General features: G+C 17.6%; 1 protein-coding gene across 1 annotated transcript; it reads right to left on the bottom strand.

Annotated features, from left to right (window-relative positions):
* Positions 1-332: 332 nt before the first annotated feature.
* LOC116415231 (mitochondrial inner membrane protease ATP23 homolog) lies at positions 333-14,884 on the bottom strand. The gene is made up of 5 exons (XM_086914647.1): positions 14,158-14,884; positions 12,352-12,397; positions 7,334-7,415; positions 7,044-7,268; positions 333-890 (listed from the first exon to the last, which is right to left on the bottom strand). Exons 1-5 carry the CDS (start codon positions 14,357-14,359, stop codon positions 693-695), a joined length of 753 nt encoding a protein of 250 aa, XP_086770773.1. The 5' UTR covers positions 14,360-14,884; the 3' UTR covers positions 333-692.
* Between the last annotated feature and the right edge of the window lie 7,665 nt (positions 14,885-22,549).

Here is a 22,549-nt window from a genome sequence, read left to right as displayed (position 1 = left end):
ATTTTTCGAACTTCAAAACTTTTAGAATTTTTGAAAAACTTTTTGAACCGTCAGAACCTTTCAAAACTTGTTAATCTTTAGAACTTTTTAAAGTTAGAATTCATTTAAACTTGTAACTTCGAACATTAGTGATAAATGTGAAGATTTTTTTTATTACTTTCTAAAGAATTAAATCTGGAAAATAAAGAGATCATTATGTAAAGCATTATACTTCTTATCCATTACATTGCAAATATTTGATCTAAAAATTATCGATGACCTAAATAATAAACAAAATTATTATAATGATTTTATGATAAAATTTCACATAATTCGGTTAAATAACAAGTCAATAAATATTAAATTGTTTATTTGTTAGATTGATATATTTTTCTTAATTAATATACATATAATAGAAACTATATATAGATTACTAGAAATTTTAAATTAAAAAAAACCTGCATTTTCCCATATCCATATAATATTATTCGCTTTCAAATATTAATCTTTATGTATTTTTATCATCACAATTTTTTGTAATTTAATAAATATATTTTATTATATCTTAAAATACATTTTATTTTTAAATCATTTTTTCGGCACTAGATATTAAGAAAATGCAATATAATAATGTCAGAGTCACATTATCTTTGAATGAGTATTTTTTTAGATATAATAAAATAAAATACTACATTTAGACAAAATTTTTATATTTAATCTCCATATCCATAATATGTTCCCTCATAATATGCTTTTTCCATATCCAATGAATTTCTACGAAGTCGTCTTCCTACTGGTTCCAAATCATTATAACATTTATCGAAAACTCGCATTACAGCTTCCGTGGCTTCATCTTTTGATATGTTTTTTACTGCAACTACGGACCTAACAGCCTTGTCTATAACACAATTCTGAAGCAAAAATGACAATGATAATATTCATTTCATGTATAATAATAATGTAAAATATATAATATAAAAATAAAAATATGAAATTAAAATATTTTATTGTATTTAATAAAAACTATCAAAATATTTAATATAAAGAACATTTTCAATTTGAAATGAATAATTTATGATTTCAAAATTATTATTTTTATTTTAATAGAAATTAAAAAGTTGATTTAGAAAAAAATTTGATAATTTTACAAATTTTACACATAAATATTATGTTAAAAGTATCAATTGTAATTAAATTTTTTATTGTAAATTTTAAGAATATTAAAAAAATTTAAAAACATACATATCTTAAAGCTAGATAGAAAGATTTATAAAATTATTTCATACGAAACGGAATAAAAATTTTGTCGAATAAAAATAATTATTATAAATATATGTATTACCGTTGAAATATTAAATAATTCAAATTTAAATATAGATATAAAATCAGAAGATTTAATCAAAGGAAAGTTTGAGATAGATAAATATAGAAAGAAAAAAAACATTTTTAAGAAAGGAAAAAGATCAAGAATCAAAAAAAAATAACATAGTATTTAAAAGATAAGATTTGTAAGAAATGGAATATTTTCTGTAAAAAGATTAAATATAAAAAAAGAATATAGGAAGTAAAGAATTGGAAAACAGGGCACAAAAGCTAACTAAAAGAAACAAATTGTGTTTTTATTTGAGTACAAATCAAACTCAAATGATTCTTGATATATTGGTCATATAAATATATATTGATATATTGATGAATCGCATGACTCCTCAAAGAATTTTCCAACAGAATTTATAGAATAGAATTTACATATCATCCACAAAGTTGAATCATCAAAAGAAAATCGAGCAATAGAATGCGAATTCAAGATAAAACAAAAATATATGATATAAAAAAAGGAGGTAGCATTAGAATATATATTGAGATATATGAAATAATATATCTCAAATATAATCATAAATGCATACATGCATACACAAAAAATTAAGTCAACAAATGCATATTATTTATTAGATTCAAATACTATCAAGAGAGATTAAAAAAGAGAGAGATTGAAAAAATAAAACAGATAATCTTGCAAATCATTGAAAAAATTACTAATTATTGAAAAGAGAGAAAAATTACAAATACCAAAAATATCAAAAATACATTAAACGAGATGTTGAAGAAAGTAATATACATGAAATAATTAAAAAAGTTAAGAAACGAAAAAAATACATATAGTCAGGTGTAGATTAAAAAAGGCTTTATGTGGATAAAAACAAATAGCAAATATGAAATATAATATATGAAATAAATGTAATCATAAAACTTAAGAAATTATAAACAAAACAAAAAAGCGGATCTTTATAATATTTATGTGTAATATAAAGTAAAATAAAGAAGGTATATTATATGATAAAATGGAAAGAATAAATATTATAATAGATCTGCAATTATAGTTTTTTAATTGGTTAAATTATAATTTTTTAACTAATTCAAACTAGAAAATTTACATATTTATTTGTGAAAAAAATAACAAAAATATGTCTCAAAAATGGAAAAACAAAGCAGCATGATTCGAGACTTTATGTCTCGGAAAATTTCAATTCTTTTTTTATACTTCCGAAGTAACTAATTTAAATAGGACAATTGTATTTAAATATATTTTTATGAAAATTTGCGAATAATATTTGAAAAAGACATTTTTGATCCAAAATATGTGTAAATATAATATGTATGAAATTGGAATAATCACAACACATAAGCCATGAAAAATAATTAGCATAAAATCAAATTTCCAAAATCACGTCTATCGAACATTTTGATTAATATATTGTGTAATTAAGAAAATTTTCACTTTTCATTTTCTCTCAAATTCGTCAAGGAATTTTTCTAAGTTCCATTGCGATGACATATGAAAATAAATGAATGATAGAGAAAAATTTTATTAAATATCTCAAGTATTTTATTAGGTATGCTAAATGTCTAATAATAGAAAATATCTTCTCATTTTTGATAATCATATAAGTTATATCTATCTATTATAATTTATTTTACTTTACAAAAATAATAGAATATTTTTTTATTTATACTATTATCACTCACTGGTTATTATCACCTCTATTAAATATTTCAGTTTTTAATTCATTCAAAAATTTTTACAATAAACAAATTTATGGATATTAAATAATCATCCTAACCAAACAATAACATTATAAAAAATAGCAAAATTAATTAGACAAATATACAATCAAAAACTTACATTAGTTAATATTATAAAAGAATATTTTATGATAAAAATTCAATTCTTAATGATTTATTTGATGATTTTAAATACAGAAATACAAGTAAAACTTTCGTATAATGTATTTTATTTTAATATTCTACGAAGATTATTCTACTAAACTGGAATTAATTACAAACAATTATCAGTTTCCCACCTTTCAAATTCTAAAAATCGCAATATATAAAAAACGTTCTAATGAAATTGCCTATTTTTTAAGAAAATGTGTGCAGTATAATTGATAAAAATCCAATTGATTGTTCGGACATATTCAGAATATTCGGACGAAAACGCATCTTCTATAATCTTTTTATATCTCAATAATTAACACTATTGGATAATACTATTTATATAAACATTTTAATACTGAGAATATTTATGTTTCAATATTCAAAACTATTAAATATATTTATATTATTTATATACTTTTAAAAATTGTTTATCATGTTCAATTTTGTTACAAAATTCGTAAAACATAAATAATATTTCTATTATTTATAATATTTATTAGATTATATACAGAACATATCGATACCGATAACAATCAATAAGATAAGATAATGAATATATTATTTTAATGACTAGATTAATAAACAAAAATATCAAAATTACATAATTTACATTAGATCAATATCGTATATAGCAATATCATATATAATATCATGTATAATATATTTGTATATTACTTATAAATAATACAATAAATATTTAATAATATTTTCTCAGTTGTTTCGAAACATGCTGATTGAATATATTTATCACGTATGTCAATATGTTAATTATCTTATTAATCACAGTTATTATTTTATTTCTATCATTAAATATAGTGATATATATTGCATGAATATTAATATATAATAACAAGACTTCTAAGTACAAAAAAATTTAAATATGGAAATCAATAACTTATTGAATGGAAAATTATTGAATCAACCAAATTCACAATCTTCAAAATTTTATACTTTTGCTACAATAAGTGTTATATACTCCAATAAAAAACAAAATCATTGTAATTAATATAATTAACACATAAATAATTATGTTCTTGCTAAGAAATTATGGATAAAATATTATATGGTTTGTTGGTTTCCGAATTTCAAATAGTCAAATTTGTATTTATTTTAATAATAAAGATTTCATTCCAAATTATCAATTAAAATATGTTTATCACCGTCATTTCTACTCAATAATTGATAAAACGTGCAAAAAATTATTTTTTTTTTATATTTGGTTCGTATGAACACATAGAAAATATTTAAATAAAATAGATTAATTTTTAAGATGACTTTTAAGCAAGAATTCAAAAAGCTCGAATTTTTATATTTTGTGAATTTTGAAAAACAAATTTTCATTAATCTTGAGGAATTAAAAAATGAAATATCAAAAATTCCTGAGTCTTTTTTAATCCATAATAACATTCAATACAAAATTTTCTCATCTATAGATAAAGTTGAATATTTTTTATCTAAACAGGAAGATTATGTAATTAATCAATACGAAATCTTTATTGAAACAATAAACATTAATTAATAATGAAAATAAAAAACTAATTGAATTCAATAAGAACAATATGGATAATACAAATTTCTTTTAAATGACTCTACATCTAACATGAAAATTCAATTTAGTTATGTCTAATTAGTTAATATTACAAATTTAATGAAAACATTACATAAAGTTTTGAAAACATTTATTGATGTCAGTATAGATATAAAAATCACAATATAAAATAATTTAAATCCCATCAACAAACAATCCAACAAAATTTTTAATGAAGAAGATTAATAAAAGAAGATTAATAAACAACAAAACAATCAACAAGATTAATAATGATATGATTAAACTGAAAATAAACAAAACAATGCATAAAAAATGAAGAATTACATAAAGATATACAAATCTCTACTATAAAAGAAGAAATACAATAATTATCCAACAGATATAAAGTGAGAATAACAAACTATTTAAATCAGTTAACCAATATTTATATACTAATATATTTAATATTTATATACTAATATATTATATTTTATAATACTATGGAAAGATTACAAACATTCGTAGGATTTAATGATACAAAATCAAATATGAATATTTATAATTCTGAAACAGTATTACTCCATTCAGAATAACGTTCATATACTTTCCTTTATTGCTAAGATAATTCGGCAAATATTCTATAGAATAAATTGTAAGCATTTGAATTTGGAATTATAAAAAAAAAAAAAATATATGTTAATATATGAAGGTAAAAACGATGATCGATACAATAAAGAGCAACATTGAAAAAAAAATGAATTTTATATATATATATATATGAATAGATATAAATTATTACATCGTGAATTTAATATTAGAAAGTTTGTTTTATTTGTCATTATAATTTCCATTTTATAAATTTCATGTTTTATGAATTTCATTTTCATTTTTTTACAAATTTAAGAATCAAAATAAAATTTTTATTTAACTTTTCTATGCAAAAATGATTTATTAATCATATTTGAATCTATTCATAATGAAAAATAAAGAATTGTATTTCAAAAGAAAAAACTCAAATATAGTTGAAACATCACATAAAAGCTGACTTATTTAAATTAAATTATTTATATTTTTTAAATCCAAAAAATAAACAAAATTTATAACAATTTATCGTTATAAATTTATTGAGTGAACGAAAAAAAGACTCAAAATAAAAAAAATATTAGATTTTTAACTTTAATAAGTAACAATCTTAAGAAAAATGTTTTCATAAAATGCAAGTAAGATACAAATGTCTTTTTATACTTTGAACTTTGAAATCTAGAGCAAAACAATGGACCTATAGTAATAATGTAGTTTCTATATTGAAAATATTTTTATATGATTATGATCGAATAGACAATTTCATTTTATTATTAATAATCAATACAAACAATATGTTTTAATTAATCGCATAATATTTGAATATTAAATATATAGTTATACATACATATTGTTATATACATGTACTAATGTAACATGTTATAAATATAAACGTGTATATGTATGTATATAGCTATACATATTGAGATTGAGAATATGTAACTTAATAACAAATAATAATAATGAATTTAATAACAATTTCAAAATATAACAAATAATGAAAAATATTTTAATTTCTTTTAATATATTATATATATATATTACTTTTTCTTGTTTAAAAAATGTTCCTATATTATTAAGTGAAATAATATATTTATTATTTATATGACATTAAATACTTCTTATATAATGATAAATTTCATATATCCAAGATCGCTTAAGACTGCTTAATAAATAAAAAAATAATCAATGTTATCTAATTTATATTTCGATACATTCAAGCATATACTTAAACAATTCTAAATCAGTTTACAATCGGAAACAAAGAAAAAAATATTTTTCTTGAACAAAAGATTTATACTTAATTATTCCAATATAAAAAATACAAAATTAATGAACAATATATCACAAAAAAAATTTTTTAAAACAATTTGGAAATCTGAAAAAATTGCAATTAACATAAAATATCTAATCAAATTGTCAATGAATATTTTAGTAACAAAATTAATCTCAATTAATAATATTTAATCTTGTGGATCACATTACTCACTAAAAACTTTTCATTTTTGAACACAATAGAAAATTACAATTAAAATTTATTAAGAGATATTGTTTCTGAATAAATTTAAATTAATTGAAAGTTTATAAAGTCATAATTCAAAATATATTATATATTACGAAAAAAATTTTCAGATTCGAACAAAAAATCTTCAATTTAGGGATAAACATTTATCTATCAAATTATTAAGCAATCTTAAATAGCTATAGTCGTCTATATTTATGTATAATAAATGCGTCTTACCTGATGTGCTTTTTTAATATTAAAAAGTGAGGCAGTTCCTCTAAACCATGCACCAAGAAAACTACAGTGACATTGATTAGCTGCCCTTATTTCAGTGCAAGCTAAATGATCTAAATTATTTAAATCTAATTTATTACGGCAATAATCAAACATATGAATCATCTCATGACTTAAAGTACTTTGAACATAATTTTTGGTACGAGCAGTATTTTGACAAACTATAATCTGAAACATATAAAATATTTTATATTAATAATATAAAAAACAAATATTTTATAACTAACATTTACCTGGTTTGTTTCTGGATCATAACCACCAGTAACTGTTTCATCACATACTTCACATACAATGTGACGACCAAGATCAACTTCACTAAAATTATTATAAATAAAAAACAATGAGAACAAAAAAATTTTTTTTTACAATTTTTCATGATATTCATATTATTGTTAGCCAATTTCTTTCTCATCAATAGTAACTGTTAGAAAAAAATGAAAGAAAAAAAGTTTTACAACCTCCTAATCAAAATAATATATATTAAATATTAAGTTCATTACATTTCATTAATATTGATATGAATAGATAATTACTAAACAAATATCAGGAATGATATAAATATCTAAAATCTATCCCATACGATGGTCTTACGTTTCAATTTTTTGATTCACAACAAAAAGAAGTTCACACAACTTTGTCGCAATATTTAAGATATTAATTATTTTCTTGTGAATAAAATCATTCTTTTGTTTAAATATGTTTATATATTCCGTTTTATTTCAGAATTTTGTAACAGTGTATATCAATTTTTATATTTATATTTTTTGAAACATTTAGTTTCAAAATATATATATATGTATATATGTCCTTTAATTTTTAAAATTTAAAATATTTGATTTTGAGAAATTATTGCATAATGAATTATATATAAATGAATTTGTCTTAACATACATTATTTCTTGATAATTACATTGTAAATTCATATATACATTTATTGTGATCATAAGTAAATTATAAAATTCTTTTTTTCTATTTCTTTTATCTTCGTTTTTTTTTACACAAAATTTATTTATTTATTATTATATACTATAATTTACTTATTATTTACGAAAAAAATATTGACTATTAATGATGCAAATACATTACATGAATTGTTCTATAAATTACATATAAAGCTTTTTGAAATATCTCATAAAAAGACTATCCAAATATTAATCGTTAATTTTGATGAAATTTCTGAATAAAACAGATTTAGTAAAAAATTAGATATATTTTTTTTCAGAAAATGTTTATACACGTTGATATTAGTTTTTAAATTTGGTATGAAAAACAAATTTTCGTTAATATATATTCGACAATTATTTCGTTTATAAAAAAATGAACTATATATTTTTAATGACAAATTTAACTGTGCATATCCATTTATTATAAAATATATTAATAAATATATAAAAATTCATTAAAATTCATATTTCAAAATTTATATTTTATTAAAAAAAATTTTCATTTTAGTTTCATAACTTCATAACTTTTTTATGTACTCATACAATAATTTTTCAGTTTTTGGCATTTCTATAAAAAAATAAAAATATATTAATTAACAACATATTTTTAAATGAATAGTTGAAATAAATTATTTCAAACTATTTCAAAAACAACTACTTAACTAAAATATATTTAAAACAATTAGCATAACAGTTATTTTAAAAATTGAACATATAATCTAATTTTTTTTTATTTTTTATTATATTTATATCATGTCAATCATTTTAAAATCGAGATTTTTAAATTATGTTTAAATACTTGTAATAAGTAGAAGCATTATTTATTTTAAATCTAAATTGTTTTATTTTTTCTTCCAACGAAATAACAACTGTTTCTATGAATTTGTAATATTCTCTATTCATATTTAAAGTGATAAAAATAATAATAATTAAAAATTTTTCAGATGCTCTCAATATCATCATATCGCAAACCAATATACTTCGCAAAAATTATAGAATAAAAAAAAAATTTTTCTTTGTAGCATTGTGAATTCATATTGCTTTATTTTTTTAATTTTTTATATGATTTTAAAAATTATAAATTCAGAATTTAAATTTAAGTTTCTCAGATAATTTTGACAAAAAAAATGTAATAGCATTATATTAAAACGTTTATATTAAAAATTTCAATGTATTCTAAAAAGTTTTTAATTATTTTTAATCATTAAAAAAAAATAACATATGTATGCACAAGAACACTATTTTCTTTCAATATAAATAAATTTTTCTATTTATATCTATTTTTTTATTATCATGCATGATATTTTATTATTGTATATTATATTATCATAAGTGTTAATTTTTTTTATTATCAATAATATAAATATCCAAAAATATCTGAAATTCTTGATCGAAATTCTCAATCACTTCATATATTCGGATATTTCATCAAATTTATATTCAGATACTTGAATAATTTTTATTTACTTCAAATTTGAATATATATATATGTATCAATTACATACATAAAACATAGAAACAAAGACACAATAGACTAATATATATAATAATGTATAACTTGATTAAATAATTTGAACTTTAATATTCTTCGATTATTTGGACAAAATATTGGAAGAAATTAATGGTTCATTATATGAATGATTTATTTACATGGATTTTATTCCTCAATAAATTATTTTTTAATGAGTACATGAGAAATAAAGAATATATAATGAATAAATAAGATGAAGGTAAGATGATAAATTGAATATAATAGTAAATGTTATTTTCTTCTTTTAACATTTAATACATGCTAATTTTTTTCGCTCTATTTTTTACATCTCTGCATATGAATATATAATTTAGCATTTTAAAATATTTATTATATCATTAAATAATATAATAGAAAATTAAAACAAAATCTCAATTTCATGCATGTGCCTTATAATATTTTTTAATATTTTATATCATAAATTAGTAAATAAAATAAAATAAATATTTATTTAATAAATTTTGATGTTTATAAGAGAGATTTAAAAAAATTTAGATGTTTTATATTATTATTTATTTGCATTATCTAGATAGAATAATAAAATAATAAATTTAGATAGGCATAAAATAATGAATTTACTTTTTTCCCACAATAATTTGTTCATTACATTTCAGAGTTATTTATTATAATATTACGAAATTAAAATATTATATTATATCTTTCTTTAAAAGATTGGATACAGTGTTTAAATATTTACAAAGTTGGCATGAATTTTGCATAAATATTGAAGAAATGAATTCACATACTAAAATAAATATATTAAATTAATATAAACATTTTATTCTATCATGATCTTATTCAATCTTATCCAATTATTGAATCAAATAATTAATATATAATTAATATATATATTTACGAATTAGTTTTTCATTTTATCTTAAGATAATTATAAAATCTTAAATTATTCTTCTAAAATATTATTTAACATATTTTTTTTAAAAAATAATAAATAATTTTAATAGATTATTATGATAAAATATTTTAAAATATAAAATAAAAATTATTTTATTATCTTACCCCATTTTTCTTTATACATATATAAATTGAATTTTACTTTATATTATTTATTATATATATATATATTATTTATTTATTATATTTTTAAATAATAATATAAAATAGTATAAAAATAAAAAAAATAATATTTAATTAAATAAAAAAACAAAAATATGAAACACATTTTTTTAAAATATAAATAAATATAATAATCAAAAAATAATAACATAATATATTTTGTCCAGAAATACAAATATAAGCAGAATTCATTATAAATGAACAACATTATAAAATATATGTAAAATATATATATGGTACCGAATAAATTTCTAATCAAAAATAACTTAAAAAATCCATCGCTTTATATTATGTACAAAAGAAAAAGTTGCCTAAATGATGAAATAACATATTTTAAAATTATTAAAATCGGTGAGGAAAGAGCTAATCAGCAAATTTATTATTTCTATCAATAATTACAGAATATACAGAATTTAGCATAAAAAATAATATTTAAAATAATATTTTTTTAGTTTATAAATTTTTATAATATTTCATAAATCTCAATTGAAAAATATATACATGTTTCATAAATTTTTTAATATTTCATTTAATATTAATAACTTTTAAATATTATAATGGTTATTTATCAATTGCTGAAGATTTTTTTTATAATATATATAAAAATATTTTTTTTTTAATATAATATTATATTATAATATATAATATAATATAATATTATATTAAAAAAAAATATTTTTATTTTTTTATTATATTATAATATATAATATAATATAATATTATATTATTTTTATGACTTTTTTATTGATTTTAAAATATTTAAAAAAAAAAGATTTATGAAATACATTATTTATTACATTAACTATATAATTAATTCTATCTATGATTTTTAATATAAAAAACATATAATAATAATATAAAAATACGATAAGATAAGAATTAAAAATGTAAACCTTTGATAAATTTTATTCTAATAATAAATATCAATATCAATATTGTTTATATCAGAATAATCATAGAAAATTAAATTGCAATATTTATTATCTATTTTTCTACAAGTAAAATTACTTATATTTCTTTTCTTTTTACACTAACATAATAATTACTATAAATCATTATTAAAAATATTATAAATGATATATAATATGTTAACAAAATATAATTTTACAAATTAATTTTTCAATAATAGCTGATTATTTTTTAGTATTCATAAATAGAATATTAAAGATTATCTTTAAATTTTCTTCTGTCAGAGAAAAATTTTTACATTTCATATATTTTGAATATTAATGAATTATAAAAATTTCTTAATTTCTCTAATTTTTATTCTTATTAATTTTATTTTTATAATACAATATATAAACATAAAAATAGATAAATCCATTTAAAAATAATATATATATTTAATAAATACATAAATTTATTTTAAAAATTTATATATTATATATTATAAAATTTATATGTTATATATTATAAAATTTATATGTTATATTTATAATATAATATATATTATAATAAATATATAAATTTATTTTAAAAATTTAAAATAATTAATATTTTAAAAAATTAAAAAATAACATATTTATAAATAATAATATTCAAAATAATAATAAATAATAACCAAAATATTTTTCAAATACTTAATAATTTCATATTTTATATTTTAGTATTCACAACATTACAAATATTTTGAAAATTTTTATATTTGATATATTATAATTAGAATGAATAGTATAAATGAAAAAAATAATTTATTACATACCACCCAGATCCCTTTAATGCTCCTAACATTAGTTTAACCAGAGAACCTAAAACATTTAATTTTCTAAATAAACTTCTATATAAAATTCTTATATAAATGATATAATTTTATATCATATATATATATATATATATATATATATATATAAGAGAGAGAGAGAGAGAGAGAGAGAGAGAGAGATATTATATAATAATCATTGTTTCACTATAAATGAGCATGTAGAGGTCATATGAAGACCTTCACTTTTTTTTTTAATAAAATAATTTTTTGATATAGCCAATTGATATAACTCATTCTTACAAAAACGTACTAAGTTATTTATGTTGAAAAATTATCAATTTAAAAGATATTATAATTTGAAGTTCATAAAATTTATCATATGAAAGACAAAGAACATACAAAATAATATTCTATTACTATTTTTATTTATCTGGAAGTTTTTCTATTATATGGAAGTTTTATAAACTTTATATTTATATCTTCCAAATTAACGATTTCTCAATATAAATAGTTTTTTGTAAGCAAATACATGATTAATGTGATAAAAATTATAAATTATACATACAATTATATTTCATTTAAAAAATTAAAATTGATTTTAATTTTTTATCTTTATATTTCATTTGTCAATTTAGAAAAACTATTAATATTATATATTTTTTTATTCACTAGTATTTAGATAAAATAAATGTCCCATAAATGTATATTAATAATAATATATATTATATACATATAACATATACATATAATATTATATATAATAATAATATATATTATACACACATACTAAGAGGACTTTTTTTTTTTATAAAATTTTAATAACATATTATTGACAACATATTCTTCTGAAAATATGATTAAATCATATATTTAGAATATAGAATAATAAGAATTTAGAATAATAAGAATAAAAAATCTTTTTGAACATATATATCCCAAAAATGATAAAGATAATGATTTTACGATTAAGAATAAATTGAAATATAATAGTTTGAAATCTTTATCATAATAATTAATTCAATAATAAAAGATATAAAGATTATGATAAAACATTATGGAAAAAATTTAACGACCATAAAATAAAATTAAAAACAAGATTTTTATTGTAATACTTGAAATAAAGATTATTTATCTCATGACTATATTGCTAATTGTTGCAGTTACCAACATATATACATATATATGTATTACTAACATATATATATATATATACACACATATATATTATATATATAGGCAAAATAATAAATGCAAAATAAAAAGAAAATAAATACAAAATATTTATCGACATATGATTGAAAGAATCAAATATGAATTTTTTACATTTTACTTTATTAATTTTTCATAATCATTATTTTTTATAATAATACTATTTAATATAATACATAATAGTATAATATATAGTATTTTATATTTTGCAAATTTAATATTTTCTATATTTTTGTTTTTGTTTTCTTATCTATTATTAAATTAAATTGTTTATGTCTAAAATAAAATTTTATATATAATTTTATATAAATTTTATACAATTGTATACTAAAATATTATTTTAGATTTTAGATTTTTTTGATGATCTGAAACTATAAACAAAATAGTTATGATCATAAATGACTCAAGTTGTTCACAAAAACAGTGAAAAATATACCTATCCAGAAATAGTTAATATTAAGATTCGTTAATTAAAAAGCATTCATAATCTAATGACAATAATAAATCAAAAATAATAATAAATGACAAAAATAATATGAAAAGTTAAATCAAAAAAAACAATCAAAAATTCTTAAAAAGTAACTGTAGAAATCTTACTATCTTGCACACACTGATACACATTAAGTTCACATTGTGTTTTTTCTAATTGTTCTCTTTTTTCTTTTAAGAAAAGTTTATCAAGCCAAGTACGAGATCGTATTCCTTTCCTTCCTGGATAAAGATCAGAATATTCAGCTTCAATATTATTACTTTTTTCAGATATTGATTTTTCTTTATTTTCTGTACTTTCAACAGTCATTATTTTTTTGATATATTATTTAAATTACTATTTTTAAGAAATAATTATACGAAAAATAAACAAAGTATAGGTTACGTGCAATCTTACGTCATGCAATCCCGGGTAACACGTGTACTTACATCATATACTAATATTTAGTGCTATTAAGATGACTTACTGTTTCAAAATAATTACTTGAATATAACCTGCATAAAAATATTTTATAATATATTTATAAAATATTAAAAAGACACACACACACACACACACACACACACACACACATATTTATATATTTAATTGATTTTATTACTATAAATCAAAAATTAAAATCTTTTAATTTTCATAAAAATATACATATACATTAATTAAATAATTAGAAATATCATAAAAATGTTATAAAAATATTATGAAAATACAATGAAAGTTTTGTAATTAAAAACTATTGTATATAACTTTTGAGGTTTTAAAATGAATGTAATAATTTTTTTTATTTAATTCTTTTATTTAATATTCTTAAGCATATACTATGTCCATTCATATATCAATGCTATATTGCATATTATGAATATAATATACATTCATGAATTAACTTTACTTTAACATTATTTTTCAATTTTAAGTTTCTTTGGCAAACTAAAAAATCATTATTGTTATAATACAAAGAAAAATAAATACTTTATAAAAAATTTTTTTAACATTAATCAATCTTTATCACTTTTATATTTTTATACTGCTCATTATTTATGATTTTAATAAGTATATCTGCTAGATTATTTCTAGGATCTATATTTTATATTAATTCTTATTATTTTTAATAATAATGATATCTAAAATATATATTAATATTCATTATTCATATATAATTGAATCATTTCAATTTTTTTTATTATTTATATATAAAATACATTCTATTTTTTTGTTCAGCTTTTATAAATTTTTTAAATCACACATATTACAGTTATAATATACTTAATTTTTGTAGTAAAAAAAGCTATATATAAGAATTTATATAAGAATCAAAATACAAAGTTGTAGCATACAATAGCATAGGATTTATTGATCCAGCTTTTTCTATTTTATTAACATTTTCCTAGTCAAAATTTCTATGAATATTTCTTCTGAATATTTCTAATTTCTGTATTTCATTTTTTCTTATCTATATTATCTCTTATTTTAAATATTTCAAAACTTGTTTAGTTTTTAATTGTTTTTGTATAATTTTTAGGAAATTAATTTAAATGATTTGTGTGTTAGATCAATACTAATAAATATCAATCTATTATTTCTCTAAAAGATATATTTTTTTTTCAAGATTATTAACTTGAAATCATTTAATTATAAAAAAAATTTGTTACATTACAAGTTTCGATGTTAATTTTTTTTAATATATTTGATATCTGTTTTTTTTTATTTATTTTCATTGTTTTTTTTTTTATTTCTAAAATTGTTCGGTTCTCCTAAATCTTTAGCTTTAAATTTTTTTTTCAATTTTTCTCTATCAATTTTATTCGTAGCTTGTAATTAATATACCATCAACAAAAATTATATATTATCTTATTATCAATGTTCAATGTTAATATAAACCAAAATTTTAAATCTCTATAATCCAATTTTCATTATAAATTACTAAATTAAATTAAACTTTCTGGATTTTGAATTTGTTATAAATACATATAATTATTTATTCATTTTTATTTTTCATTTTTATATTTTAATTCTTATTTTCACATATATTTCACTGTTTATTTCGTTGTTTAAAAATATAGTTAGTATATTTAATTTTCTATTCTTTTGTATTAATAGAAATATAATTTCTATTCTTTTGTATTATTTTATATTAATAAAAATTCTATTAAATAGATAACCTAGTTATTAAAATTTATATCAAAATTATCTGACTGTTAAAGTTTTCTAGTATTACTATGCATATTTTTTTGGTTCCATTTTCTTTAGTTTTAAATATCCAATTTGAATTTATTATCTATATTTTTTCCTTTTAGCAAATTTGTTCATATGTTGTTCATATATTCATTTTTCTGAAATTTCTAATTCATATTGTTTTATATTTTTTCAATTATTACCTTATACTTGTCATTTCATCACATGGTTTGAGATTTTTTTCCATTATTAAACAGAATTATATACAATTTATAGTCATTTAAATGTTAGAATTTCTTGCCTGAAATTCATAATTGATAATCATTTTTATATTCATATTCTATCATAAACACTTCTTGAACTTTTTTTTCTAATTTTTTATTTTTGGATATGATTATTAAACTTTTGATCCACTTTTGGTTCATTTAATTTACTAATATATATTTATACAGGTATTCTATTATTAATTGTTATTGACAAACATCTATTCATTTAAAATTAATGCAATATATAATTGTTTCATTTCATAAATATTTAGCAATTCTTTCATCATTGTTTCTATTTCAATGTGTTTTATTCATTTTTATAGAAATTCAATTTTATTAGAATGAATATGATTGTGTATATTTTATAATTATTCTTTTTTTTTGATAAAATTGTTTAATTGCTAAAAGTTCACATTGATCATTTAATTTATATTTAATTTTCTTTATTTTTATTTGTTTCTAAATATTTGTTTTTTTATATATTTAATTAGATTTTTTTATTTTTTGATTTTTATCTTAATAAATGTATATAGAAAAAGTATGAATAGTTATCAATAATAATAATTTAGAAATAAAAAATTTAGAATAAAAAAAATTATATTTCTCCATTGATATATGTTACATTAATATGAATAAGTTTTTTAATTTTACTGTTTTATATTTTTATTTCTCGTTAAATGGTAATTTTATTTTTTATATATGATTTACAGATATTTTAATTTCTTCTTCTTTAAATGTACACATTTTAAATCTGATAAATTCTATATATAATATTTTGACTAATATTCATATGCTAATATTAATCCTTCTTATTATGTAGTCTGTTTTTTTCATTGCATTTCTACGTTTGATTTTTTTTTTATTTTTAAATCTTGTTTATTGAATACTATTTTATATATATTTATATTTCTTTTTATATATATTTTCTAAATATGTTTTATAAATATTATACTATGGAATAATTTAAATTATAAAATAAATAAATATATAAAACAAATATTATATTTAATGTCTTTATATTTACCTTTTTTCCATTGTAAATTATAAGTATGTTCTTTTTCTTTGCTTATAATATTATATGTTTGTTATTTTAATATTAATATTATTCTTTTATATTTTTCATTTATTTTATTAAATTCTGTATCAATATGCCCGAGTTCATTAATTTTATCTGATTTAAATTATTAAATTTTATTACGTTATTACATATTATTTATTTTTTTCTTCATTGCAACAAATGTATATTCCTATACAAATGTAGCTGCAAATGATTTCAATATTTTTGTTCATATTGTCCATTATTTTCTCAATAATTTGTATGTCATATTTTATAATCTTATTAAAAATTATTTTATATAGATGTATTTTTTTCTTCTTATTTAATTTAAATGTCTATTCTTAAATGTCTAATTTTATGAAATCTAATGATTTCATATTCATTGTTTTAATTATCGGTATCACATTTTCATTATATTATGACATATTTAGCAATAAGTAATATCTGTCCATTTTTATGCTGATAGTTTATTTCATTTATGATTAAAAAGTATTTGTTACTTTAATTATTTATAATTAAAATAATAAATTTTAAAAAATGATGTGTTTTATCAATATTATTAAATTTTAATGTTAATAAATATTTTCTTAAATTTAATATTTTAATTATTAAATATATTTTTTCTGTTATTATAATATACTGTTTCTGTTTTAAACATATTTTTTAAGCATTTAATCATATCTTTTGCTATTTTTTCTTTTTTAGATATTTTAAATATTTATCATACAGATATTATACTATATATAATTTTTGCTTAGCATTTTATAATATATTTTCTATTTCTTCAACAAAACAATTTCTAATTATAAAAATTAGTATTTTCTAGATCGATTTGTTTATCATGTTTTAAAAAAAATGTGTTTTAAATTTTAAAAAATGATGTGTTTTATCAATATTATTAAATTTTAATGTTAATAAATATTTTCTTAAATTTAATATTTTAATTATTAAATATATTTTTTCTGTTATTATAATATACTGTTTCTGTTTTAAACATATTTTTTAAGCATTTAATCATATCTTTTGCTATTTTTTCTTTTTTAGATATTTTAAATATTTATCATACAGATATTATACTATATATAATTTTTGCTTAGCATTTTATAGTATATTTTCTTTTTCTTCAACAAAACAATTTCTAATTATAAAAATTAGTATTTTCTAGATCGATTTGTTTATCAAAATAGTATTTTCGTACTTTATATCATATTTTATTTTTAATCCTTGTTTTCTTTTTATTTTTTATTACTTATTTTTTAGTTTATTCAGAGCTACTCTGAGCTCATGACTTTTTAAAATTTTAAATAAATGAGGCATATAGAAATTTCTTTTATTTAATTTTTTTATTTACTCTTATACATTATAGCCGTATTGAATTTGTTGCTCGCTACGTCATTTATATTATTCCTTGTAACTTTATTTTAACAATAACTAAATTCATTTTTATTAATTAATTTTTTAATATAATATCAATTTTATGATTGAATATTATAAAATATTGTATGTTTTTAATCTCTTGATTTTGAAAATTAATATTTTTAAGAACATCTCGATATCATCCCTTTTCAAAAACGTAATTTATCATTTATTGTGTCTGCTAAATAATAAGATTTGATGTCTTTCTAATAAAGTGATAAATAGAATTATTCATGTTCAAAACTTTTTCCTATTTATTGAAGGAATCGCATAACTTCGCAGACATTGAAGCGCGCTACTCGACTTAACCATTAACGTGAACTATAATGATAGCTATTATTAAAATGTCTTTAATTGAAATATTAAGCATAAAAAATTTTTTAAATACTTCCGATATTCTTCTTTCGCTAATTAATTTATGCAGTTTATATTAATTATAATGTAATGTTTAATCGTTAACAGAAGTAATTGATTTGCATGGATCAAGTTTTATAAATTTGATAAAACGATCAATGACTAAAAATCTATAAATATATATCCTTCGAGAGAACTAAAATGATCAATGTATAAAATTTAAAATAATTTATTATTTTTTTTATATTATATAAGAATTCTTTTGAGTTATCACTGACAAATGAAAATTCAACATATTTTAAACAATTGTTTATATAATCCTTTAAAATATAAATATGAATATTAAAAATTAATATTGAAATAAATAAATACTGAAAATACTATATTTACATCTATTTTAATAATTTTTCTTGATATTAATAATAATTAATAAATCTTATTTTGGCTTTGAAATAATATATTTTTAAATCAATTTTTTTATTACAATTAATATGTTGAAAATAAATTCGCGCATGATATCAAGTATAAATATTTAAAATTGAAATATAAATGATGTGATATAATTAATGATCCAACTGCAAAAGGATGATTTTATAAAAATTTATAATATTATAAAAATAAATAAAATAAAAAGAGAATAAAATTTTTTTATTTTAAGATTTCGAATAAATTAGGTTTAAAAAATTTTAAAATATAAATAAAATTGACTAAAATTCTGAATTAATATAAGAATAAATTATCGACAGAAAATTATTCTATATCAATGATAATTCATAAGAATTTATTTTGGGATTATAGCAATATTAGAGAAATATATTAGATTGTGGAATTTGATTAATAAAGAATTTACAGTAAAAAAAATTTAATAAAAAAAAAATAAGAATAAACTATTATACAAATGTGGATTGTGCTGATCTTTTTATTCTATTATTTTTATTATGACGTATCACATGCCGCGATGATTCAAAAAGGAAAAGAAAAATAAAACAGAATCGAAACAGGGATTACATTTAGTAACATCAAATTCACATGCAAATATATATGATATGAGTTGCATTTATATGTATATATATATATAATTTCTAATTTGTATAATAATCTAAAAATAATCTAATTTGTATAGTATATTAACTTGTATTGCAAAATATAAATATATATTATGAAATAAATTATATAAAATATTGTGAAAAAAAAATACTATGAAGATTTAAACAAATTTGAAAAATTTTTAAATTTTATATAATGTATATGTAGACATATATTATATAATTTTTTTTTTTTTGCTACTTAAATTCATTCTAAGAAGACAATTAATCTATGAAAATTCAACTATTTTTTGATTTTATATTATAACTTGCGAATTGTAAAAGATAGTTTTTAGATAAAAATTATTTTTTTAAATGAAGACTATTGTTTAATAAAAGATTTATCAATTGTTTATTTAATTAGAAAAGAGTTATAAACAAAAAATTTATAATTTTTTTCAATTTATTTTTTCACGTAAAGTTTTAATCAATAATTTTAAAAAGTTATAAAACAACATAAAAAAAATATATAAAAAGAACTTTTTTTTTATTTATATGTAAATTTATATATAATACAAATTTTATATTGTTAGGAAATCTGTAGCAATATATACACATCAATTCTGTAAAAAAATTTGTTATTGCGTGTGAAAAATATAAACAGTAAAAATACAAATGAGCAAATTCTTTTATTTCCTTTATTTCAGTGATCACAAAATTATTTAATTTCATACACAAGTCACAAACAACAAAGTTATCAAAAGAAGTCACAATCATAATTTGTATTTAATATATTTATAAATGAAATAAATTCTACATAAATGAAACAATTTTCTTTCCAAATTATTGAAATTATTAAATAATTTTTATTTTTTATTTTATTTTTAGCTTATTATAAAACTTTTTATTTTTTCAAATAAAGTAATATATGAAACATAAACTACTTAAAATTATATTTTTTTACTTTAAAAATAGAAACGTTTGAATACCAAGAAGAATTTTTTTTTTTTGAAGAAAAAATTCAATTTTTATCATAATATAATTCTCAAATCATTAGATTTTAACGAATAATTTTTTTCTAAATTTTCTTGAATTTATCGATTCTTACAGATAAGATATTGTTCATGAGATTTATAAACAGCTTATTTGGAAAAGTTTATCGTATAGAGGCTTTTTTCTATTATTATCGTTGATCTCCATTGAAACTATTAATCAGATAATGTTATCTGAGAAAATTGCTCTTTTTGAGAAGAGTTTAATCGATATTTATAATTTATATATATATATATTTTTAATACGCTTCTGGTTAAAGCGGATTCTGATTCCAGGAATGACGTATTCCAGACATGGCATTCAATAGCAACTAACATCATTCTAGTTCGAGAAATTTTGTTCACTTGGGAATGTCACGAATTGGTATTGACTGCAATGTTATTGGTTGTCATGCCTTATCGGAAAACTATGACTCGATTGAATTGGAAAGAGATTTTCTGAATAAGCTTGACTTAAAGAGAATACTCCGACTGCTGGATATGACAAATTATTTATGAATAGATAGTTTGTAATAATATTTGTGCTATTGATCGTCGGACACGATCACTTACTGACATTGTGAAAGATTCAATCCTTGTATAGACACACGTATCGCATTAATGTAACTGCTCTAATATAGTCTATTCACGAAGAAAATAGTCACAAGCTTTTTCATACACACATATATATACCTCAATCAAAAGAGTATTTGATTGTATATATGCATTTGATAATCCATTAAGATCACTATAATATTACTATTGTGGGCGTGAATAGATGTCTATTCACTAACATTTAGATTATCTACCATTTAAGATATCTTATTTATATTATGATTTCATTAACGCATAAAACGAAATATTTTAATTCTAAATAAAAATCCTTTTTTTTTCTTTTTCTTCCATTATTTGCTTTCTCTAATAATAATGTTGTTTCGTTATTTTTCCTTAATTGAATGATAAAAAATAAAAATAACTATAATAATCTAAGATAAAGAATAGATGATTATTTGACTATAAATAAAAAATGTTCATTAATGTGTATTAGATTAAAATAATTAAAAGATTCTACAATAAAAAAGCATTTATTTATAAAAATGTAATCAATACTTGTTGTTTGAATAGCATCTCATCCCATATATAGTTTTTAAAAATTTAATAATTTTAAAAATTGACAGACT

The sequence above is a fragment of the Apis florea genome, unplaced genomic scaffold, assembly GCF_048593485.1.
Source record: "Apis florea isolate Af1SG1 unplaced genomic scaffold, ASM4859348v1 contig_3696_pilon, whole genome shotgun sequence".
Taxonomy (NCBI): domain Eukaryota; kingdom Metazoa; phylum Arthropoda; class Insecta; order Hymenoptera; family Apidae; genus Apis; species Apis florea.
Note: the sequence above shows the minus strand (reverse complement) of the source record. Positions and strands in the feature narration are given on the sequence as shown.

Bases quoted from the DNA above. Each gene is read 5' to 3' on its own strand.
- LOC116415231 (XM_086914647.1), bottom strand. From the start codon at position 14,359: ATGACTGTTGAAAGTACAGAAAATAAAGAAAAATCAATATCTGAAAAA. The intron at 12,398-14,157 runs GTAAGATTTCTA...TAAATGTTTTAG, and splicing joins GTATCAGTGTGTGCAAGATA to GTTCTCTGGTTAAACTAATG. The intron at 7,269-7,333 runs GTAAATGTTAGT...TATATGTTTCAG, and splicing joins ATGATCCAGAAACAAACCAG to ATTATAGTTTGTCAAAATAC.